We start from the raw sequence: 25,298 nt of genomic DNA on the forward strand, positions 1-25,298 counted from the left end.
CGGTCTTCTTCCAGGACCTTGCGTCGCTTGCGTCTGACGTCAGAGCGTCCTCTGGGCTCCTTCCAGGACCTGACGCTTCCTGGTTCGATGTCAGGGGCGGGGCGTGTCCTAGGCTTCGCGCGCTTTAGCAATTACGCGTCCCAGGTTCCCGCGGTTACGCCCCTCTTCTTCCCGCGCTGCAGCGCGATAATGGCGGCGATCCTCACCGCAGTTTAACACACAGTTCAGTTCAGTAAAGGCGCACAGTACCTGGTGGCAACGGGCACGGAATCCTGTTCGTGACGCCAAGTCTAATGCGCCCCCTGGGCCGTGGGGTACTTGGCAGCCGGGCCTCTGGTTGCTGGGGGATATCACGGTGGCTGGCCCGGTCCATGACCCAGGGCGGTCAGTGAAAAGGGGGATAGATATGGGGGATTTGGACAGTTCGTGACGCCACCTGTGGAATGCGGCTAAGGGTTGCCGCCGCTGCGGAGCAGTCCTCTGGAGCTGGTGTTACGGCAGCAGGGATGGTGTGGCTCTCCACAGGTAGAGCTAGCTCCAGGGCAGAGTGGGGTGTAATGGATGGTGGTGCAGGGGAGAGACGGCAGGACGGTCCCGGAGGAAAGACTGACACTCACACGGGGGTAAGCTTCAGTACCTTTACTGGTGATGCTGCAGGCACGGTCCAGGGTACTCCAGGTGAAGGGCGCACTTTTGGACTCTCCCCAGTGAGCGGGTATAGGGCATCCTGATCCGTTGCTTTCTTCTCTAAGCTTCTGACCTGCCTGGAGCTAGGCCTAGCTTGGTTACTGTCTCTTAGCACCTGCTGACCTGGTGGTAGGGCCTTCTCTTTGGAGATCACTCTCCCTGGACGCAGGGACCTTCGTGACTCCTAGCCCTGGTACTGTAGCCAGCGTTTGGTGAACCTGGGACTTGTAGTCCTCCAGGGGTTCCGGTGGTTCCTGCTGAGTATAATTGTCCCTGTAGGCGTGGACCCGGTGTCCGGTATATATATCAGGGTGAGCCTGGTATGCTCCTCTGCCCCAATGCTACTTCTTCCTTCTCCTCTCGCCTTCAGCCCACTCAAGGCCCTCACTAGGCCTTCACACATGCTGTAGGCCTTGGCTCGCCTAAGCACAGCAGTCAGCTCGCTGCCTCTTCACTGCTCTCGGAGCGTCAGCACGCTCTCTGCTCACTCTGAGCTGTGTTCCTCTCTGTCTCTGAACACTAATCTGAAACTAAACTGAAACTGAGCTGCCTGGCTCCACCCTCCCTTTATATATCCCTATCAGGGCTCCCTCTGCTGGTCTGAGGTGGTAGGGTGGAGGTGTGTGAATGTGTGAGGGCCTCTTGTGGAGAAGTCCACCCATGCACCCTTCTGGGTTCTGTGGCACCAATGCACAGCAGGGCGCCACAAATGCAATATAACAAATACCACCAGACTATAACCAACTATCACCAGCATATACAGTAGTGATAATACTAGCATATACTGTAGATCATTAACCAAAACCACTTTATTAGAACTGATATTACCACCATATAGTGACCATATAATGGTAATATCAGTTGTACACCAGTGATCTGCAGAGCTTATGTGTGTATACTCTACAGGTTCTCACCAGTAATGCTATTTATGATCATAGTCATGCATTTTCCCTTTTCTTTTCCATTTGGCTAAGAACTCTTCTTCCATTCATAACTCGTCCCTGCAAGATGTAAAACAGAGGCCACTTTGGCTTACTGCTTTTCCAGGACATTCCTCACATACCCCACCTCTACACACACCAAATAGTGCTATGACCAGTGCCCTAGACAGTAATAATAACCCTCTGTGCCTTATATACTAGTAGCAGTGCTCTCCTTTTGTGTCACACACATTTACAGTGCCCCCTAAGTGCCCCTACACTAAAATGTTCCCTCTTTACTTCCTCATAGTAATAATGCTCCCCTGTACCTCTTTATAATAATTCCCTTTAACACTTTATAATAATAATAATGGTGACTCTGTACCTCCTAATAATACAAACACCCCTGTGCTTTCTTATAATAATAATAATAATGCCTCCTATGTTTCCCCAATAATGATAATAATTCCTCGTTTTGTCTCCTTATAATAATGACTCCCAATGCCTCTTTATTTTAATAATGCCCTAAAGCAGGCGCATAGATAGAAATCACAGGGCTCCATAGCAAAAGTCCTATCAAAGCTTATAGGCACAGTTACAGAAGAGCATACCTCCCAACATTTTTTTAAGACACAGAGAGGGATATGTATTGCAAGGATAACACAGGAATTTTTCCCCTACTGAAGTCTTTTAGTGTTCTTACCCACTATGATACCGCTTCCATGGCCCCCATATAGTATGATGCCCAAAAAAAAGCCCCCATACAGAATTATGCTCCCACACTCCTCCACCTACAAAGTATGATGGCCCCTTAAACCCCACACAGTATCATGGTCAGCACTTCCCCGCTTATAATATGACAGTCACCCCTGCCCACAAAACAGTATGATGAGCACCACTGCCCCCCACACAGCATGATGGTCACCACAGCACCCCACATAGTATTATTTTCCCCCATAGCATGATGGTCTCCACAGCCCCCATACAGTATGATGGTTTCACCACAGTTCCCAACACAGTATGATGGTCTCCCACAACTCCAATACAGTATGATGATCCCCCACAGCCCCAATACAGTATGATGGTCCCTCTGCACAGTATGATGTCCCCCAGACAGTGTAATGATCCCCCACAAACACCCATATAGTATGATGTTGCCCCACAGCTCCCATATAGTATGATGTTTCCCCACAGCCCTCCTATACTATGATGTTTCCTCACAGCCTCCATATAGTATGATGGTCCCCCTCAACCCTCATATAGTATGATGTTGCCTCACATCCCCCATATAGTATGATGGTTTCCCGCAACCCCCATATAGTATGTTGTTCCCTCAAAGCCCCCATATAGTATGATGGTTCCCCACAAACCCATATAGTATGATGTTCCTCACAGCCCCTAAATAGTATGTCACTCTGGCAACTTTCACTCCTTTACAGCGCCGGCCTACTCACTGTGGTCACCGCTCTGCTTCTCCTCATCTCAGACCGTCTCACAGAGGTTGCCTCTTACAACATTCCCCTGCTGTTTCCACCTACCTATAGGGATGCATGGCTAGTCTCTGCAGGAATTTAACCCTGCTGTGTCCTGCAGAGATTAGCTTCCCTAGCCTATCCGCTGCCAGCAGGTGATATATAAGGTAGCTCCTCCCTCCATTTCTTGCCTGAACTTTGGTTTCAGTTTGTTTAGCACCTAGCTTCCAGTTAAGGCATTTTCTTGTTTATCTCTCCCGTTACCAACTTGGTTTCTCTTATTGTCCTGTCTGATCTCTCTGCTCCTGACATAGGCTTCGTACTTTGACCCTGTGCTGCCTGCCCCGACATCAGACTGTCTGACTACATCTCAGCCTGTGCCCTCAGTACCGCATATACCTGCCTTGATTAGCTGCTGCAGGTCCAGGCACTGCCCTGGAGTGGCACCTGGTAGCTATCCTGAGGCCCAAGTCTATGCTCACCATCAGAGGCTCTAGCGAAGACTAGGTAGCCACTTAGTCCTGCCTCTCCAGGGTATGCCCAGCCAGTGGCACAGTGGGTCCACACCACTCACCATCACATGTTCCCCCACAGACCCATATAGGATGATTGTTCCCCCAGCCCCTATATAGTTTGATGGTCCCCACAGCACCCATATAGTATGATGGTCCTCCACAGTCCGTAAAAAAAAAAAGTATACTTAGCTGATCCAGCTACAGCCTCCATGTCCTCTTCTATCCTATCTAGCTTGCAGTAGATGGGGGGTGGCACGATGCAGTAATATCATTTCGCCAACTGATGTCCCCCGAGGGGTGCCCACCTCCAGCAGGCTGCAGGTTGGAGTTGTCTTGCGGCCTCCTGAAGTTAAGTCCACAGCTGACAACAGTATCGACATCTTTACTTATACTGTTAATAGCGTTGCAATTGATGCAGCCCACGGCCGGACCGTCCTTTGCCTGATGGCCAGTTTGGCACTGTTTATCACACACCCCCAATTATTATCAGTATATGAGAAAAAGCCAAAGGTTCTCTATGTTGGATACCAAATCATGACTTGTTGGTATTCAAACACTGGAATCCTAACCTTTGCCCTCTGAAGTGGATTATGATCTTGCACATTTTTTAGTTTTAATGCTATTTGTAGCACAGTTATAGTTCTTTAGAAAGGATGTGTAAAAAAACAAATGAGTCCACTAAGGTCATGTAGGCAGCAAAGCACTCAGGATACCTACAGCTCTGTATTATGAAGTCTCAGGTTGCTGCCATATGGTGTCTTCACACTTCTAGAGGAAAATACCTCAACAGGAAGGCACAATTATTTTCTTATCTGTTTAACACATTTAATTATATACGCACTAACGACACACATAATGTCCATAATAGAAACTATATTTAATGGAAATTGATTTCACTAGAAACTATGCATTGACTAGAATTACAAGTAAAAGTTAAAGTAAGTCTGATAAACACATTAGGCACTGGAAATAGTTTGGTAACCTTTTTATCCAACCTTTTCACATATTTATTATTTTCCAATGGTGATATACTATTTGAAACAACATATTTATGTTATTTGCCCTTGAGGAAAATTGGAGACATTTTTTCACATTTTTGCCAACTGTTTAATCTACAACACCTGGTAATATTCTCACTGCTAATGGGCACTTTTCATTGGTATATAAAGGAAAACACTGCTGGTATTTTTTTTATAGGAGATTCTCGTGAAATCATATCACCATGTTGAGGCTTCTTGTACTTGCTACTCTTGTCCTTTGCGGTAAGTAACTAACCAAAAAGATTCACACGTAATAACGTTATCTCACATAGGGATAGGAAAATAAACTGAATGGCAAAAGAATTATAGCTCTATAACTGATCAGTGCCCTATTCATCTTGTTTATGGAAAGTAAATCCAGAAAACTCCTTATTATCAATGTCTGTATTATTCTACATGAAGGCTACTGTCATGATGATGACATCCGCTATTTTGAAGACAATGAAAATACACGTGTGGTAGGAGGAACTAATGCAGGAAAAAACTCCTGGCCTTGGCAGGTCAGTACTAAGACTCAATACGTGTTTAAATGTAACTAACTATACTTTTTACACTGTATATATATAAGAGGTTGCACTGGACTTGAACACTTATGGCCTATCCATACAATAGGCCATCAATGTCTGATCTGTGGAGGTGCGACACATAGTACCCTTCATAATCAGCTAATCATGCATATTTGCATGGAGAAAAAAATATTTTGTATTACAGTACCAGCAAAGTGGATGAGATTTTAGGAAATCTAATATATGCACAGCAGAAAAAAATCATTCCAGAAATTGACCAACAGTTCGCATCACAATGAGTTGCATCCATGGGTACATTGCAATACATTGGCATGGTTTATTAAATGGATAAGATGAGAGTTGAATAAATATTTAAATATAAATATGCCAATCCTTCTGGGTAAAAGTGTTGGCACAATGATAATAAGAACAACTGTCCAATTTTGTCTATATAATGACCTAGTTTATTTAAAGCCATATTAGCAGTTATTTTCTTAGCCAAAAGAGGGAATTTACTATTTTTATTGCCTTTTTCTAGGTTTCTCTTCAGTATCTGTCTGGTGGTTATTGGTACCACACTTGTGGGGCTTCCTTGATCCGCGCCAATCGAGTGATGACCGCTGCTCATTGTGTGGACAGGTAAAAAAAATTTGTGTGCCATCTGTTTTTTTCATACCCAAATAATATTGCATGGAAGTTCCCCAAGCTTCTCCTAGCAACCTATCAGTTACTTTTAAAAAGTGACTTTAAAAGTGCAACAGAAAAAAATATAATTCTTCTTCTTCAACAGAAATGTTTCTTTCCGCGTGGTCCTGGGAGATCACAATCTTAATAGTAATGATGGCACTGAGCAGTACATTTCAGTCTCTTCCATCAGAAAACACTCTTATTGGAACACCAACAATGTTGCTGATGGGTAAGTCAACCTCATCTAGCATTTTTTGTGTTTTGCTTTTACGGCATGCACTGTGCTGTAAAAATGACCTGGCAACATGATTTTCCAGGTCAGCATGATTACTATGGCACAAAACATGTGTAGTTTTTTATTATTATTTAAAAGAATATATTTTAATTAATAGATATTGTAATAAAATAAGTTCTACTATTAAGTGTTTTAAAACAGAATATTCATGTGCTGAGATAATCTTACAAATGTGCCCCTGCTTTGTACTGTTTTATTTTGCTGCATCCCACCATGCAGAGCTGCTTCAATTTTTGGGTGGCACATACCACAGCTCCTGACCAGGGAAGGAAGTGTTAGTTACTTAGGATAAGAAAGTATACAGACAACACAGCAGGGGCTCGCAGCTTCTCCTTTCTGTGAGGAAGAATACATTCCCTTGCCTGTTTTATCAAAAGAGTGAAAGTTTTTGCTGAATTACCAGCCCTTTAAAATCATCATAAATCAGACCGCTGAACTCCTACATCACTGACTTGATTCATGATGAGTACAGAGGGCTGGAGATGTAGCAGAAACATCCACTTTAGAAGATTACACTGATGCAATAGGAGCTAGCTCCAATCAACTCAGTTACTGAGTAACTCAGTTACTGTCAGGTACTGGATACATAACATAGCCGGTACACTTGCATGGAGTGAATTCAGCTCCTGAGCCCGCTCCATACATCGATAGTGCACAGCTGCTGTACATTTATGGCGCTCGTCACTAAGGGGTTAATTATGAGACATTGTTTTAAATAACCAGCGACAACTTCACAAAAATCCAGCATAGTCATTTAAGGTAGGTTTGATAGTATGGATCATTGCTCTATGACTAATTTAAACTGTTTTTCTATCTGTCTCCCATTTACTTTAAAGAGATTTTCCGACAACCAAATAAAAAAGCAGTTCCATCGTAGGTACCATATAATAGACTTTGTAGTGCAGGTGGAATTCAATCGCCTGATCCTTGAGTTCGGTGGGGAGATAAAATATTATTCAACTACATAAACAGTAAGAAGCTCAAAAATGATATTATTGGCCCCCTCAAAAATAGTCTGGGTGAAATGGTAGAAGAGGATGAGGGAAAGGCCAATCTATTAAATGCCTCCTTCTCTATGGTACTTACACAAGACATGACAGATGACATGATAAGGGGTATCATGAATTCTCAATTAAATGTCATCTGCTTAACCAAGCAGAAAGTACAGTGTGGTCTCAAAAACACTAAAGTAGACAAATCATCTGGCATTAACCCCCAATTACTGCAGGAATTAAAGAGTAACCATCATTTAAATTTTTATTTCCTAAATCAATAGCACACATGAAAATAAGAAACTTTATATTATATTGTATCAGATAAATCTACTTTTTTCTTCCCCAGGACTGATCATTCGTTTTCAAAATTCTCAATTTATGGTTAAAATCTGTATTCAGTGAAGACAGATTTTTATATTACTGAGATAGGAGGTGACACAGCCCAGCTCAATTAGCAAACACCTCAGATCACTTGAATTGGCAGGTGTGACATTGGTGCACCCATTCTCTTCACAGCTGAAAGCAGGTTCATATTGAGCACATGAGACAGATGTGAACGAGTCTGGAGATGCCAGGGTGAACCTAATGTTGTTCACAATATCATACAGTATGTCTAATTTGGTGGTGGATCAGTGATGGTCTGGGGAGGCATATTCTCGTAGGGTTGCACAAACCTCCATGTGATTTGCCTTTCCTTCCTCTGGATCAACATGTTATGTTTTCATAGAATCATAGAAGGTTAGAGTTGCAAGGGACCTCCAGGGTCATCGTGTCCAACCCCCTGCTCAATGCAGGATTCACTAAACCATCTCAGATAGATGTGTGTCTGTTTGAAGACTTCCATTGAAGTAGAACTCATCACCACCTCTCGTGGAAGCCTGTTCCACTCATTGAACACCCTCACTGTCAAAAATTTTTTTCTAATATCTAATCTGCATCTTCTCCCTTTCAGTTTCATTCCATTGCTTCTCGTGTTTCAACGTGCAAATGAAAATTAGGATAATCCCTCTACACTATGACATCCCTTCAGATAATTGTAGACAGCAATTAAGTCTCCTCGTAAACTTCTTTTTTGCAAGCTAAACATTCCCAGATCCTTTAAGACTGTGTGCTCACGATGCGTTTTTTAAGCGTTTCTGCAGCGTCAAAAACGCTGCAGAAACGCTTAAAAAACGCAAGGTAGAAGGCCTGCCATGTTCCCCAATGATGCTGTGCACATGCTGCGGAAATTTCCGCTGCGGATTATCATTGCGGAAAAAAACACAGTACTACCAATTATTTTGCGGAAGCGCTGCGTTTATCTTTTTTTGAAACGCAATTTATCATTTCCTGCAAAAATCCGTTTGTTAAGTATATTAGATCTTTTTTAAGATATATTGATGATATTTTCATCGTTTGGTCGGGTACCGCAGAAGATTTTACGGCTTTTGTTCAGTTTTTTGAACACCACAAATACAGCTAATATGAATTTTACTGCGAATTTTGGAGGACTTTTTCTTGATTTTCTGGACGTTTCCATTTCAATTGAAAATAATACCATTCACACAAAATTATTTAAAAAACCTTCAGCTGGTAACACTTTGTTACATTATAATAGTGCTCATCCAGTGCATATTAAATCTGGGGTTCCATACAGCCAATTTCTCCGTCTGCGCAAATTGAATACTTCTGACCAAACCTTTCTTGATCAGGCTTCAGAGTTGAAAAACAACTTTCTTGCTCGTGGTTATCCTAGACATGAACTAAATACCGCACTTGAGAAAGCACAAAAATTTACACGAGATAGTCTTTTATCAAAATGCTATAAGTCACCCTCCCATCATGCACAAATGGCTACTAAAAGGTTTGTTTTTCATTTCAAACATAGTCCCATTAATGACACGATTAAAAAAGCCATTTTGAACAATTGGCATCTTTTGGAGTCTGATCCAGATTTATTATCAGTGGCCAAAAACAAACCTACAGTATCCTACATGCGTAGTCAGAATATAGGAGACTTAGTCAGTAAACACAGACTTCCAGTGGAATCTAAAAATTGGTTGCAGAAAAACATTCCCTCCGGGAATTTCAGATGCGGTTCTTGCTCTTTTTGTAATCTGCACCTCACGACTAATCCCTTGCATATTGGCCCAATTATACATTTTGTTAAGGATTTCATTACCTGTAGGTCCAAGAATATTGTTTATGTAATTTTTTGTCCTTGTAATTTTTTTACATAGGGAAGACTATACGTTCTTTATTTATTAGGATCAGGGAGCATTTACATTCCCTAGAAACCCAAAAGGGCTCTAAAAGATTTATTAAGCATGTTACTGAATTTCATAATGCTAACCCTAAATCATTGAGATTTGCTGGCTTAGAACAGCTTCATTTTCCCAGTAGAGGCGGCAAACTGAATAAGCTGCTGCTTCAAATCGAAACTAAATGGATCATTCGCCTGAATGCTAATGGTTCATTGGGCTTAAATGATCGTCTGGATTTTTCTATGTTTTTATGATTCTGTTCTGATTTGTGTTTTTTTATTGTGATCATGTGTTCTTGTTTAATTTGCATATAAAGGATGTGATGTCATGTTTTGTGTGTAACACAGACCTGTAGAAGCGTCTTCATGTGAAACAGCTGTTGTCTGCTTTTTTCTTCCCTGCTCTCCCTGCCTGCCAAACTTTTTATTCTTATGGAATAAAGATACTGCTTTTAAGGACTGATGAGTGCAGCTAATTTTTCTTTCTTGTGGTTATTTTGGACTGTTTAAACTTTTTTATGAGCTTTTGCACCTGAAATGTTACCAAGTCCTATTTAGGTGTCTGCATTGTATATGTTCAGCTTTGCACTGACTATTGTAGCTGCTTGCAGGTGGTGCAGGTTTTCCACTTTCCTTGCTGTAAGACTGAGCCAGTTATGACTCCACCTAATGTCAAAGCGAAATAGAGGGGAAAAATAAAATTGAACCTTTAATGGTATATTGTAAAATAGTAAACAACACTTAAAAATTAGTTAAAAAATCTGAGCAGCTCTGAGGATCTCTGTTTAGTGTGACAAAGTCATTTGCAAAGTACAGGAGGGGAGATATGTTTCACTGAGGCTATTAGCTTCAGTGATGTGAAACCTGGAAGTATTCTCCTGCATGATATGAGCTGAGAGGGTTAATCAGCCATATTTAAAGAGCTTTGTTTTTTGTGAAGGGCCATGGTGCAGGTGGGAGGCCATTCACCATATCTCTACCCCATGGTGTGGTCTGGGGTTTAAATATTCAGCCTGCTGAGGCATTCAGTGTTCAGGGAGTCTGAGGAGGCAAACTCCGGACATGTTTGTGTTGAGCTGACCTGAACCACATGGAGTTGCTAAACTCTGAGCAAGCGGACCCCTGCTAACACAAGGACTGTGTTCTGTGTGACTACTTTGTTTTGTTTGTTATCCCGTTTTGCCCAAAGGGCTGTGTTTATTTTTATGGACTCAATATTGGTTTATGTCACATTTTAATAAACCAACAAGAGGTTTAAAGAGACAGCGTACCTGTGTTTACCTCTGTGTTCAGCTGAGTAAGCGATCTAACACAGTAGGTTCTACTTGTTTTGAACCATTCAGTTTTAGATATAGGGACAATTAAAGCCTATATGAGATTAGGATACACATATCACAATACCTCTTTATCTTATACAAAAGAAAGTCAATCTCAGCTATCTTCTTAGATCTGGGTGCAGATAACATAAAATATTACCATGCAGAATGATGTAATTTAGATAACAAAGCAGTCCTATCACATGGAAAACCTGTAAAAAAAACATCCAACACTTCTTAGTTTTTTTTAGTGCTAATGTACTTCTATCTATACAAATATGACAACACACAATTCATCTATAAAGTGTATCCAGATCAAATCCCAGCTAGCATGTATAAATCCATCATAGTATAATAACAAGTGCCTAAACTTGACATGACTCTTTGCTACAAACCCATGCTGGCTCTGGTTGATTACTATATTCTTATCCAAGTACTTAAGTACATGCTATTTAATCATTTGTTCAAAGATCTTTCCTAGTATAGAAGTTAGAAGTAAGGCTCACTGGCCTGTAATTTCCTGGCTCCATCTTCTATCTTCTTTCTTCTTTTAGATTTAACTAAGTGGACTTGTGTCTACTTTCCAACATAATAATCATAAAACTAGTAATACCTATAGTATTTTTATTTATTTATTATTTTACTCACTCATATAACAACATTAATTTCCACATCACTTTACCAATATCATCATCACTGTCCCCATTGGGGTTCACAATCTAAATTTCCTATCAGCATGTCTTTGGAGTGTTGGAGGAAACCGGAGAACCCGGAGGAAACCCACACAAACACGGGGAGAACATATAAACTCCTTGCAGATTTTGTCCTTGGTGGGATTTGAACCCAGGACCCCAGCGCTGCAAGGCTACAGTGCAATCACAAGATATGACATTATTTTCTTTAACAAGTATAATTTAGTTACCCGACCTCTCATGAATTACTACAGTCCTAAGTATGTTTCTTTTCTTTCTATACAGATATGATATTGCTATCCTGTGGTTAGCATCCAGTGCTTCCCTGAACAATGTTGTGAAAGTGGCTCAACTGCCAGCAAGTGGAGCTACCCTGGCCCACAACTACAACTGTGTTGTTACTGGATGGGGAAGACTCAGCAGTAAGTTCTACCTGTAAAATCTCTTCCCGTTTCATTCTGCTGTACCAAATAATCTGATTATGACGACTAACTGATGTATTGTACACAAAAGGACACATTTACTAAATGTGAAATCATATAAGAACTACATGTATTGGGTATGCTAAATGGACTTAGAGTGCCAATCACTTTGTAACTTTCTGCACATTTCAAAGTTTGCATTGTATGTGTAAGGGGTTAGTAATAGAATCATATATAGGCAGTCCCCGACTTACAAACATCTGACTTACGTACAATTCATAGTTACAAATGTAAGATGTAAAAAAATAACTAATACTCATCTAATCGCTTACTTCTCCATTCGCTGTTCTCTGCCCGTCAACCGGTGCTCTTTCCGCTGTTGTGCGCCGCATCTCTGTCCTCTTCAGTATACGCTAAGACTTTGGGCCATGTCCAAAGTTCAGAAATCACTGCATGACATGGTGTGACCTCCGAGACCTGGACATAAAGAAAAGTCCTGGATTATAGTGAAGAAGCCAGAGATACGACAGTGGAAAGAAGATGACCGACTGGTGGACAGTGAATAGCGTGGTGGAGAAAGAAGTGAGCAATTAGGCGACTGTTAGTTTTTTGTTCCATCTTACATTTGTAACATGGCTTGGACAGGTGAGCAATGAGGTATTGGTAAAAAAAAATAATATTCACCACTACAGTCACCCCTCTGCTCACTGCTCGCCATCCAGTCCTCTTTTTTCCAATGTCACGCACTGCATCTCTGGCCTCTTCACTATAGGCCAGGGCATTCGGTCGCATTCAGGTCTCAGAGGTCACTGCGCATTATAAGGTTACGGCGCAAGTCTTAACATCATAACGTCTCAACCTTAAAACATGCAGTGACCTCAGAGTCCTGAAAGCGGATGGAAGTTCTAGCCTATCGTGAAGAGGCCAGATATGCAGTTCATTATGGCGGAAAGAAGAGGACTGGACAGAGGGCAGCAAGCAGCAGAGCAGCCGATGAGGTCAGCAATGAAATGTTAGTTTGGTCTTTTTTTGGCGGCCCTGTACCAACTTACATACAAATTCTGGTTACAAACAAACCTACAGAACATATCTACTACATAATCGGCTTATCCCGTCTGTCTGTCCGTCCAGGAAATCCCGCGTTGCTGATTGTTCTGGCCGCGGCCAATCAGCGACGCGGGATTTCAGAACAAGATGGCGGCCGTTAGCGGCTCATCTGCCGCACGGAGGTCAGCGGCAATGCAGCCAGGAGATGACCGGCGCTAGCCAGTCATCTCCATGCTGCTCGCAGCGGAAGTACCTGCACAGGCAGCGCCGCTCCCCGGTCCTCACTAACACGGTTCGCTGATTGGTCGCGGCCGCCGGCCACGACCAATCAGCGATATTGGCGCCAAATTTAAACACCGCTCTGCACCACACCGCTCTGCCCGGCTGCTACCAATCAGCGATATTGGCGCCAAATTTAAAACACCGCTTCTCTGATTGGTCGCGGCCAGCCGTGCGGCCTCCCTTCACACTTGCCGTCAGGAGGGGCCCCGGGGGGATACATTGTGGGGTTAATTTAAAGTAGTGCACAACCCATTTAAACACTGCTTCGCTGATTAGTCACGCCTGGTCGGCGAATACATATTCTACGAGGGTCAGTCAATAAGTAATGCCTCCTATTTTTTTTCTCCTTTTAATTGGCAAGAAATTCAAATGCAATTAAATAGGTTGAAAACCACAACATTAACGATTAATTTGTCACTATATTCAATATAATCTCCATCCATTTCCACAGTCTTGGTCCACCTTTTAACAAGGGCATGTATTCCAGCATGGTAAAAAGCATTCTTGGGACCCACCGTGCACAAACTTTTCTGTATCCCAGTTGTCCAATAATTTTCATCACACTGCCTTTACTGAGGCAGATAATGCCACACAATTCATCTGCAGTCACCCGGCGGTCACCACGAATGATGTCATCGACTCGCTGAATGTTGCTTGGAGTCACTGCGGTTACTGGCCAACCACTCCGCATTTTGTCAGCCAACGGTGATGGCCCTTCAGCTGTGTTAAAGCGACAAACCCATCATCTAACAGTACTGACATCCACTGTTGCATCACCGTACACATTTTTCAGTCTCTCATGAATTCGAATGGGCGTTTCACCTTCTGCATGCAAGAATTCAATCACAGAACGGTGTCTAATACGAACATCGATGTCAGCCATTTTGCAAACGGATACAGTCCTGCCACCTGTTGGTGCAGGAAGTTGTAATTGCTGTGGATTGGAGAAGAAGGTTTGAGGAATTGTGCCAAATTTTAATATTTAAGATAACTACCTTATTTAAGGAGAAAAAAAATAGGAGGCATTACTTATTGACTGACCCTCATAGAATACCCGATGCGTTAGAATCGGGCCACCATCTAGTCTAGGTCATAACCTGGGGACTGCCTATATATTCAATATGGTGGCCAGGAGTTTTTTGCAATTTTTTTTTTGCGCCACATTCATCTTTCCATTTTTGTGTTTAGTGTTGCAGATGTTTTCACTTAATTCATCATTTCCTACTTTTCAAAAAGTAGCGAAATTATTTTTCAAATGTATGACTATATGTACACCTTAATTTGGTGCAATTTTTTTCTGAGTTTTTGCACTAAAAAGTCAAATAACAGTTTAAAAAAAAAATAAAAAGCAATTTTGAAAATCTATAAACAATGAACATCATTTTTATGAGTTTGGTGCAAAAAACCTAAACGTATCCCACAAGACAAAAAAGGAAAAGTGACTTTAAAAAATTGCAACCGATGAATCAGTCCATAAGTGTTTTACAATATGGACTAAAAAATCATGCTTAAATAATTGTGCTTATAATAAATTTTATGACTTTCGGATACTAGTTGCATATTACAGTCACCTAGTACAAGACTTCTCCATCTTTTTCTACTGGGGCCTCACCAGTCAAATATTCAGGCCTCACGACCCATGGTAAAGTGTACATCAAAATTAAAAATATTGCTCCATTTGCACTTTATATACCATTAAAAACATCCAAAATACGCCAATTACTCTATCTGTCTGAAACATAAACTAAAACAGCCAAAGAAAGCCCTCAACAGCTTATGATCACTTTTCTGAAAATTGCCTTAGCTGAGCTTCATCAAAAACTAGAGGACACCTCACTGGTGAGGCCCACCTCACAGTTTGAAAGTACTGGCCTTCTACATACTTGCCAACTTTTGGAAATGCTTGTTCGGAAGGCTTTTGGATGCAGTGTGCAAAGCGTGTTAACAGGTATGCAGATGCAACAGCGCAGAGAATGAGGAAACAGTGGTAATTAATCAACAACTAGTTATTTAATTAACACAAATAGATATACTGTATATATTTAGCGCCTATGACACAATATCAAAGGTAAATGTGAACAGTAGCAATGCAATAAATTATGGCACAATAAGAACACGGTAATACAGCTAAAACTGTTATGATCTGCTACAGGGACTAAGGAAAGACAGGAGAACTGTCCCTACAATAGAACTAAACTAGATCCCTACGATGTAACGGGGAACCTGATCCTGCCATCAGACCCGCTAAAGTCCTCGGCTAGTCTGAACGAAGACCTATAGATGTGAGGGAGGGATCCCTACAAGAACTAGGGACTGGGATAAGTTGGACACCTCCTAGCAGAAATAGTAGCAGTCAAAGACAAACACACAACAAAAAGCATAGAGGTCAGAAGACCTAGCAAAACTAACAGAGAACGGCAACAGAGCACCAAGCTAGCTCAAGAGTAGTAAATACAATGAAGTCCAGCAAGACCAGGAGGGCGGAGCCAGATTAAATAGGAAAAATGGTCATGTGACCAGCAAACTAAAAAAAACCTAACAGGAGAGTTCTAACAGTACCCCCTCTTCTAAGAGGATCTTCCGGATCCCCTAGGCCCAGGCTTACCAGGAAACCTCCTTCATGCGCAACAAATTGTATGCCCCCAGGAGATCAATTTTAGAGAACCACTTGGCCCCCACTAACTGGTTAAATAAATCAGGAATCAATGGCAGTGGGTAAGGATTGCGTACAGTAATTTTATTAATCTCACGAAAGTCCAGACAAGGACGTAAACCGCCATCTTTTTTTTTTGCAAAAAAAAATCCAACAGCCACAGGAGACTTGGAAGGCCTAATGTGACCGGCGGCCAAGCTTGTCTGTATGTATTCCTCCAAAGCCTTTCTCTCAGGAATAGTAAGATTAAATAAACGACTTTTAGGAAGAGTCGCTCCAGGGACAAATTCAATGGTACAATCATAGTCTCTATGGGGAGGCAAAATTTGTGACTCCTCCTCAGAAAAAACTCTCCAAAAATCCTGAATAGGTACAGGTAATTACCCTTTTTCCACCACAGCAATACGTCCGTTACAACACTTGTCATAACACTTAGGGCTCCAGGACTTAATTTCATTGGTAGACCAATCCAGTACAGGATTGTGCAATTTTAACCAGGGTAACCCCAATATTACTGGAGAAGGCAAATTATCCAATACCACCAAATCCAAATTTTCTTGGTGAATACCATTAATAGTGAGGGGAAATTCACAGACCTTATGAGTAACACTCTTCAAGGGAGAGCCATCAACAGAAACCACAGCAATAGGGGATGACAAAGTTTTAGGTTCTAATCTAAGTTTTTCCAAGAATCCCCCATCAATCACATTCAGAGTAGAACCACAATCCACAAATACCCGAAATTCAATTAATTCATCCTGAGCAGCAGTAGTGGCAGATAGGAATACTCCCTTAGAATTTAAACAGGCAATACGGGCATAACTGACCATTTTTTTTTCTTTCTTCAAACGAAGCACACAGTTCTTAATAAAATGACCAGAATTTCCGCAATAGAAGCACAAGCCTTCAGAAAGCCTGCGATCTTTTTCCTGAGAGCGGGGTGGCATCGCCCCAATCTCCATCGGCTCTCCATTGTCAGCACAGACCCTCTCAAGACTCGGAGCTGACATAGCAGAGGATTTGCTCTCATTAACCCTTGCACGCAGTCTCCTGTCCACCCGTATAGCTAATTGCATAGCCTCCTGCAAGTTTCCAGGTGTGGGATAAGCAATCAGTAAATCCTTAACCCTTTCACCTAGCCCCGCAAGAAACAAGCTTTTCAAAGCTGAATCGTTCCACCCCACCTGGGCAGACCACCGACGGAAGTGAGAACAATATTTTTCCACATTACCTGATCCCTGCCTCAAACGTCTCAATTCAGACTCAGCAGATGAGACACGATCAGGATCATCATACAACAAACCCAAAGCAGAAAAAAAACTATCCACTGATCTAAAGCACGGATCACTAGGTTGGAGAGAGAAGGCCCATCCCTGAGGATCTTTGCGCAAAAGTGACATTATGAACCCTATGCGCTGTGATTCATCACCAGAGGATCCGGGTCTCAAACGAAAATACAATAAACAAGCATTTTTAAAAGAAAAAAAATCTTGTTGTTCGCCAAAAAATAAATCAGGCAGACGTACCTTTGGTTCCACAAAATGTGCTCCAGAACAGCTACTCACGTGTTGTTGGAGCTTGGCCACCTCCAGAGAGAGTCCCTGCAAGCATTGAGCCAAATCTTGAACCGACACCATGATGGAAAACTGGAGGTCTTTCCTTAGAGAAATTTTTTTTTTCTTTTAGGGCTGGACTTACTGTTATGATCTGCTACATGGACTAAGGAAAGACAGGAGAACTGTCCCTACAATAGAACTAAACTAGATCCCGACGATGTAACGGGGAACCTGATCCTGCGATCAGACCCGCTAAAGTCCTCGGCTAGTCTGAACGAAGACCTATAGATGTGAGGGAGGGATCCCTACAAGAACTAGGGACTGGGATAAGTTGGACACCTCCTAGCAGAAATAGTAGCAGTCAAAGACAAACACACAACAAAAAGCATAGAGGTCAGAAGACCTAGCAAAACTAACAGAGAACGGCAACAGAGCACCAAGCTAGCTCAAGAGTAGTAAATACAATGAAGTCCAGCAAGACCAGGAGGGCGGAGCCGGATTAAATAGGCAAAAATGGTCATGTGACCAGCAAACTAAAAAAAACCTAACAGGAGAGTTCTAACAAAAACAAGGTATTTACACAATGTTATTTACTCGTTGTCGTTCTATAATCACCATTGAGCAACTACTATTATCAACTACGCCTCAGTCCTAATACCTTGACCTAGGGTACGTCACCATCACTAATGGGCCCGCCACCGTCATCACTCTCTAAGCAATATGAAGCGCCGTACAGGCCACAACAGGAGTCTACATTACTCCCTGTAAGGCCGCAAGTCCAGTATTGATAAGTCCCTTGGCACACCCGACACACTGCCTTTGTCTCCTGAAGCATGGCCCCAGCCCCTTTTGTACCGCTTGTCTACACCGGAAGCTACAGCTCACAGGAATGTCCCGCTTCTGCAGCCTGGTCGTCTCTCTCTTAGCCCTGCTCTGCTTACTCAGCTCAGATATCCCAGCCTGGCCAGTCTTTGCTTAGACCCTCAGGCCTGGCTACACTTATGCTTTCTTATCTAGTATAGATAACACTTGCTGTTGGTCCCCACTTTCCTGCTATGAAGGATTACTTTTGCCACTTGATACTCTATTACTTCAGAACTTGCTATTCGAATATGGTTTTCTCTCTCCTCCACACACAACACCCTTAACTAATGATTTTTTATAAAACGCTCCTTCTTCGTTTGGGTACTCTTCAACAATTAACTAGCAAACAGGAACTGAGCTTCTGTGCCCACTTAACTCCCCCCAATATGGGCAGACCTAACCGTTAACCCCATTTGCAGGCTTACTAAGTGCTGCAGGCCACAGAACAGATCAAACAACATACAACATATGTCGATGCATTATACTACAGTAAGATCCTCAAGGGGGGTGGTGTCAACAGCTCCTACACTCCTTCACACTTTGAGGCTATGTGCCCACGTTGCAGAAATCTGCTTCATTTCTGCAAGTCCTCTCCCGGAAAAACGCATGCGGAATTCCGCATGCGTTTATTGCGCGTTTATCACGCGTTTTCCACATGCGGAATTGCCTTGCGTTTTTAATGCATTGCACAAGGCAATTCCGCTTGCGGAAACACAAAATTAATGGACATGCTGCGGATTTTTGAACGCAGCATAAACGCTGTGGAAAAATCCACAGCATGTGCATAGAACCTGCGGAATCCCCTTGGGGACCATGGGGAGCGGATTACCTAGCGTTTCACATGCGTTTACGCTGCGGAAATTCCGCAGCATATACGCATGAAAAACGCTACGTGGGCACGCAGCCTCACAAACTGTTACCTGCCCCCTGAATGTGGGATTCAATATCAGAGTTAAATCTGATGACAGGGCATCCTGGAAGTATAGTTTTGTGGGAGGTTTTGGAAGTCTTCGCTTGTGACCAGCGAGATTTGCAAATTCTTTTGGAAGGCCATCTCTTTTACTGCGAGCCTTCAAGGACATTAAGGGACAGTTATCAAATATGGTGCAGCTCTAAAATGACAATTGTATGTAGTATGTGCAGTCTTTATAGTTAGTATAATAAAATCCTACCCATCTTATAATACTACTTTTTGCAGCCGGTGGATCTCTTGCTGCGATTCTCCAGCAAGCCACCCTGCCTGTGGTTAGCCACTCAACCTGCTCGCTCAGCAATTGGTGGGGAAGCACTGTGAAGACCAGCATGGTCTGCGCTGGTGGAGACGGAGTCAAGTCTTCCTGCAATGTAAGTTGTATCTTCTTACAATGTTTGACATCACTCTCATATCTTTTCTATCATCATTATAAACATAAAATTAAATACATGACTAACATGAGGACACGTAGTCATACTGTATATTCTGCTTTGTTTAAATGTATTTCTAGATAGTCCATTAGAGCAGACATTGATGGTATCACATACTTAGTCATTTTTGTTATAATTTGTATATCAGGGTGATTCTGGCGGACCCCTCAACTGCGCTGTCGGTGGTGTCTACCAGGTCCATGGTATTGTCAGCTTTGGATCTTCTCTTGGGTGCAATTACTACCAGAAACCATCCGTATTTACCAAAGTCTCCTCTTATATTTCCTGGATCAACAGCGTAAGTGCTGGAAATGAACGTTTCTAATTACATTGCCCAGGGTTTGCCTGTGAATTTAAAAAAATGTAAACTACAGATGTGATCACAATATATTGGTGGAAGTAGCCTCATATCTTCAAGCATATCAGTATATACATAGGTACCTCAAATTTTTATATTCTTGCTCAAAATCTGAATTAAGTAGAAAGGTCCGGTTTGAAGGCATAATTTATGGGGAATGTCTTTGGAAAACTTTCTTTGTAATTAAAGCTGTTCCCTGATGATCGGACTTTACACACAACACAACTCACAACAATCAGCTGTTCTAGCCACTGCAGAGAAATTGTACAGTAGTATTAGATGGCACGATTAAAATGAATGACTTGACATGGTAATATTAGGGACTTTCTACTTTTGCTCATACAGAGGTGACTCACAGAATCTAATATAATGTTATCTTCATAAGAAAAACCTCTTGAAATCTCATGAAAAATATGTAAATATGAAATACTGAGGCAAAAACTACATAGCAATTTTTTTGTCACCTGCACAATAAGGCAAACAGTATACAGCACATGGCCATATTTGTATCGGGAAACATTAGGGTATGTTAACACGTGGTATTTTTGCAGCATTCTTCTGCTGTGTTTTTTTCTGCAGCATATACGTTGCGTTTTACAGTACCAGCAAAGTGAATGAGATTACAAAAATCTCATGCACACACTTGTCTTTTTTCCTTGTGAATTTTGAGCTCCTGAGCATCCTTTCCGCATTCTTGAATCGTTTTTCACTCTTTGTAATGAAAAGTGGAGAAAAAAAAACACAAGCAAAAAGGCTGCAAAAATGAACGCAAAAAATGCACCAGAAAATGTGGCAAAAGCACACATATTTTACACATTTTTTTTCCTGCCAACAAAAAAAAACCTGTAAAAACGCTGCATGTGAACGCAGCCTTAAAGTGTCATTTAGCTAATGCCGCTATTCTAACGCAACACTCCCCATCCAAAAACGGCATATCTGGGCATGCAGGGTTTTGAAATGTAAATCCATCGACACCTTTAAGTCTTCTATCTGTTCCTTCATTCCACACAAATTAGCATTTTAATATTTAATTAAATAAGTTGTTAAGTGCTCTAGGCATAACAGAATACTTCCTACCTCCCACCCTGCATTAGGCAACAAGTTAAGAGGGTGGTGCTGTGCAAGAAACAACCTTGGGAGGCAGACCTGTATACCCATATGTGAGATTTGGGTGTGTGTGTGGGGGGATGATCTTACTGACAGATTTCCTTTAATGACTAGTCATCCTGTAGACAATTTTTAAAAGGACCAATAGATAGACAGCTTAAAGGGGTAGTCCAAAACCTAATAGCCAACTTAATGTCTTAATATGGAAATCTAAAAATTAAGCACTTTTGTAATATACTTCCTATTTTTACATTTCCAATGACGGTTCATTTGAGTCTTCCAGTATGCATTGTGGAACCTCATCAAGGGGCTGGGACTGGGGCGGTCACTCACCCGATTCTTACCCCACCATAAAACAGAATGTCATCAAGGGGATAACGCAGGGTCATTCTACACATGTGCTTTTTCCGCATCAGCGATGTCCTTTTCAAGGGCTGTTCTGGTCTCTTGTTGTACTGAGCAAGTGTGGGTTGTCAATCATGATGCATGCACAGTATGCTCTCCCTACTCACCATGTTCTCTCTATTTCAATGTGCACTGGTCACCGCCTCTAAAGAAAATTGACAAACTAGCAATGGAGCATGATGTCACTGCACACTGAAAGGGAGAAAGAGCTCTGAGCATTGAGAGCATGCTGAACATCCATCGGAAGTAACAACATGCACATGCTTAGTACAACAAATGCCAGACTTGCCCTTGAAACTGAAGTCACTGATGATGTCCCATATCAAGACGGAAAAAGCAGCTATGGGGAATAATAACAGTGCTATCCACTTGATGACATTCCATTTCAGTGCTTGGTAAGAATCAGGTGAGTGATCGTCTCAGGCTCCAGAGATCATTCTGGGAGACTCGAAAAAAATGGCTTAAGAAGTGTAAAAATAAGAAGTTAGTATAGAGAAGTAATGGTAGGAAATTTTTAATTGATGTAAATTACAAAAGTGTTTAGCTGTTAGAATTAGATAGCTAAACATAAAGTATTCTGTTAGCTATTAGGTTTTAGACAACTACTTTAAAAGCTATGTAATTAAAGTATTTATCTTTACATATCTCCTAAACATTTTAACTTCCTTTTTTTTTTAGAACATCTAATTGGAGAGCATCATTCAGCTTTGTCCTCAGAGCAAAACCTATTGTCAACAGCAAAACATAATTTATCTGTATTGGTTTGAATCAAAACAACATGCTAATAAAGAACCATCAAAAAATGAGAGTTTTATTCATTTATGTGTAGTACATGTGTAGAACTGGAAGTAGCTTTGTGTAAGCAGCCGGTCCTGGTTGCCCCCCGACTTTAAGAAGGAATTTGTACTCGAAACGGACGCCTCAGAAAACAGATTAGGAGCAGTCCTTTGTCAGGAGATACATGGAGATGGCGATGGACACATTGCAATACTATCTCTTAGGGAAAAAATTTAATTAGTGTTAGACCTTGCCCCACCCACGTGGACGAGGGAGAAAAAGAGGAAAAATGCTCATGTTACCCGCTGGTTTCTAGCCCTGCAGAATTTCCTCTTCCATGTGGAACATAGAGCCGGGAGTTACATGATAATGCCGATGCCTTGTCGAGAATCTCATGTCTAGTGGTAGGAGGTACCAAGCCCACGGCTTTAGGCTGATGGGGGAGGTATGTAAGGTGGCTGTAGGACACCTAGTGGATGGGAGATAAACCTTGAGTAATGCTTTTGTACATATAGGACTAAAAGGGGTTAATCAGCCATGACAGATTGATTGTGAGCAACTGAAGAGTTGGAGAGAAGGCTGCTCACCATATCTCCACCTCTGGGCATGGTTCACTTTGTAAAATGAGACCTGTTTCTCTCACACATGTCTGTGTGTATGGAAGCGTGCAGATTGAGTGCCTTTGCTAAAGGACATGGAAGCCGGTCTCTAAACCAGGCGGGTTAACCAGCTCTATTGTATGGACTTGTTACTTTATGTCTTACTTCGTCCTGGACAAAGGCTGTATTTTAAGTTTCCTGTGATGTGGTTTATCAGGACTGAAATAAACCAGTTGGACTTTAAATTGAAACGGTTCCTGTGATATCTCAAATCACTCCCAAGTGGGTAGCATTGTTACAATATATATATGTATATATATGTTGTGTTTCACTAATATATAAATATATATATATATATTAGGGTGACAATGCGTTCTATAGAAAAAAATAAAAATGTGTTTTATTCGAAGTCTCATCCTCTATAATTGTTACACATAATGATCTGTAAGGGGGTTTTCCCACGAACAAAAGTTAATTTTAATTAATAGATTTTGGAATAATAATAACTTCCACAATTGGATGTGTTTAAAAATAATATTCCTGTGCTGAGATAATCTTATACATGTGTTTCTGCTGTGTACTGTGTAATGGTTGTGTCTGACCGTGCAAGAACATGGTATGATCATATCACAGCTCCTGAGCAGGAGAGGAACGGAAAAAGCATACAGTCATTACAGCATGGTATCACAGTTGATTCCATGAAATCTCCGGCCCCTGTGGTCTGAAGATGCTCCTAAACTCTGTGCTTTTGGTGCATTTTTTCTCTATAGGCTTCTTCTGAAAAAAAACGCATGAACAAAAAACGCTGTTGCATTTTTAAGGGAAGAATCAAAGCTTTTCTGTACTAATAAAAAAGCATTAAAACTTTGCTTTATATCTGCACTGAAATCGCATCAAATAAGCGGGAAAATGCATAAAAAACGCAGTAGACACGCAATAATCAGAGAAGATTGTTATTGTGTTGTGTGGTGAAGAAACCTGTAGAAAAAAAGCAGCAGAAAGAATGCAACATTTACGCTACGTGTGAACACGGCCACAGCATTACAGTTTTATTAAATTTTTTATGAGTTTAATAGAGAAAAAATATCATAAAAAAATAACATTTTTTTACGTCATTTACCGATCCCTGTATCTGATTGCTGTGTTGTGCGGATCCTTACGATTATAGGGGCACCAAATATGTCCGTGTTATTTACTGATTTGTGATGTTTCTTATTTAAAAAAAAAAAAACACTTTAAAATGACTATTTTTTTCATTATCAAGTGTTTTTCATGATTATTTTTTAGTAATTTTACGCGATGCGCTACTGGAGCCAACGCACGCTCCTCTAAGGCAGCCCGTTTGGGACCCTATCCCTCTACCTACACCAGCAGTTCTACTGGCCAACTGAAGAAGATCATCATGACCGAAACGTTTTGTTGTATTATTGCTGTGTGTTTATCTTGCTAAAATAAATTTTCACATATAAAGGACGTTTTGAGTGCCGAGGTTTCTTGAACAGAGACCCATAGTGGACATGGGATTTCTAGAAATCCCATCCACAATCCTGTAACATCTGGCCACTGCAGGTTTGACGCTGCATAAACACGCAGCGTCAAACCCGCAGTGGCCCCTGACCATGTGCACATACCCTTAGATTGCACACAGGTGGGCTTCCTTTCACTACACTGTGTGCCGAATTATTAGGCAAATGAGTATTTTGATCACATGATACTTTTTATACATGTTGTCCTACTCCAAGCTGCTTAGGCTTGAGAGCCAACTACCACTTAAGTAAATCTGGTGATGTGCATCTCTGTAATGAGGAGGGGTGTTGTCTAATGACATCAACACCCTATATAAGGTGTGCTTAATTATTAGGCAACTTCCTTTCCTTTGGCAAAATGGGTCAGAAGAGAGATTTGACGGGCTCTGAAAAGTCCAAAATTGTGAGATGTCTTGCAGAGGGATGCAGCAGTCTTGAAATTTCCAAACTTTTAAAGCGTGATCACCGAACAATCAAGCGTTTCATGGCAAATAGCCAACAGGGTCGTAAGAAGCGTGTTGGCCAAAAAAGGCGCAAAATAACTGCCCATGAATTGAGGAAAATCAAGCGTGAAGCTGCCAAGATGCCATTCGTCACCAGTTTTGCCATATTTCAGAGCTGCAATGTTACTGAAGTATCAAAAAGCACAAGGTGTGTGATACTCAGGGACATGGCCACGGTAAGGAAGGCTGAAAAACGACCACCTTTGAACAAGAAACATAAGATAAAACGTCAAGAATGGGCCAAGAAATATCTTAAGACTGATTTTTCAAAGGTTTTATGGACTGATGAAATGAGAATGACTCTTGATGGGCCAGATGGATGGGCTAGAGGCTGGATCAGTAAAGGGCAGAGAGCTCCACTCCGACTCAGACGCCAGCATGGTGGAGGTGGGGTACTGGTATGGGCTGGTATCATCAAAGATGAACTT

The 25,298-nt window shown here is 41.6% G+C and overlaps 1 protein-coding gene across 1 annotated transcript; it reads left to right on the forward strand.

Moving 5' to 3' along the window:
* Window positions 1–4,735: 4,735 nt before the first annotated feature.
* On the forward strand, window positions 4,736–24,314 carry LOC141199663 (chymotrypsin-like elastase family member 1). The gene is made up of 8 exons (XM_073663229.1): window positions 4,736–4,856; window positions 5,037–5,134; window positions 5,679–5,779; window positions 5,931–6,056; window positions 11,653–11,789; window positions 19,390–19,535; window positions 19,744–19,893; window positions 22,144–24,314. The coding sequence occupies exons 1-8, from the start codon at window positions 4,817–4,819 to the stop codon at window positions 22,150–22,152; spliced, it is 807 nt and encodes a 268-aa protein (XP_073519330.1). The 5' UTR covers window positions 4,736–4,816; the 3' UTR covers window positions 22,153–24,314.
* The last annotated feature ends 984 nt before the right edge of the window (window positions 24,315–25,298 follow it).

Source organism: Phyllobates terribilis, unplaced genomic scaffold (assembly GCF_046119375.1).
Source record: "Phyllobates terribilis strain yellow unplaced genomic scaffold, ASM4611937v1 Scaffold_2__4_contigs__length_985480577, whole genome shotgun sequence".
Classification (NCBI taxonomy): Eukaryota; Metazoa; Chordata; class Amphibia; order Anura; family Dendrobatidae; genus Phyllobates; species Phyllobates terribilis.

Excerpts from the sequence above, each read along its gene's own strand:
- LOC141199663 (XM_073663229.1), top strand. The coding sequence starts at position 4,817 with ATGTTGAGGCTTCTTGTACTTGCTACTCTTGTCCTTTGCG. Across the intron at positions 5,780-5,930 it reads GCTGCTCATTGTGTGGACAG|AAATGTTTCTTTCCGCGTGG; the intron begins GTAAAAAAAATT and ends CTTCTTCAACAG. Across the intron at positions 6,057-11,652 it reads ACCAACAATGTTGCTGATGG|ATATGATATTGCTATCCTGT; the intron begins GTAAGTCAACCT and ends CTTTCTATACAG.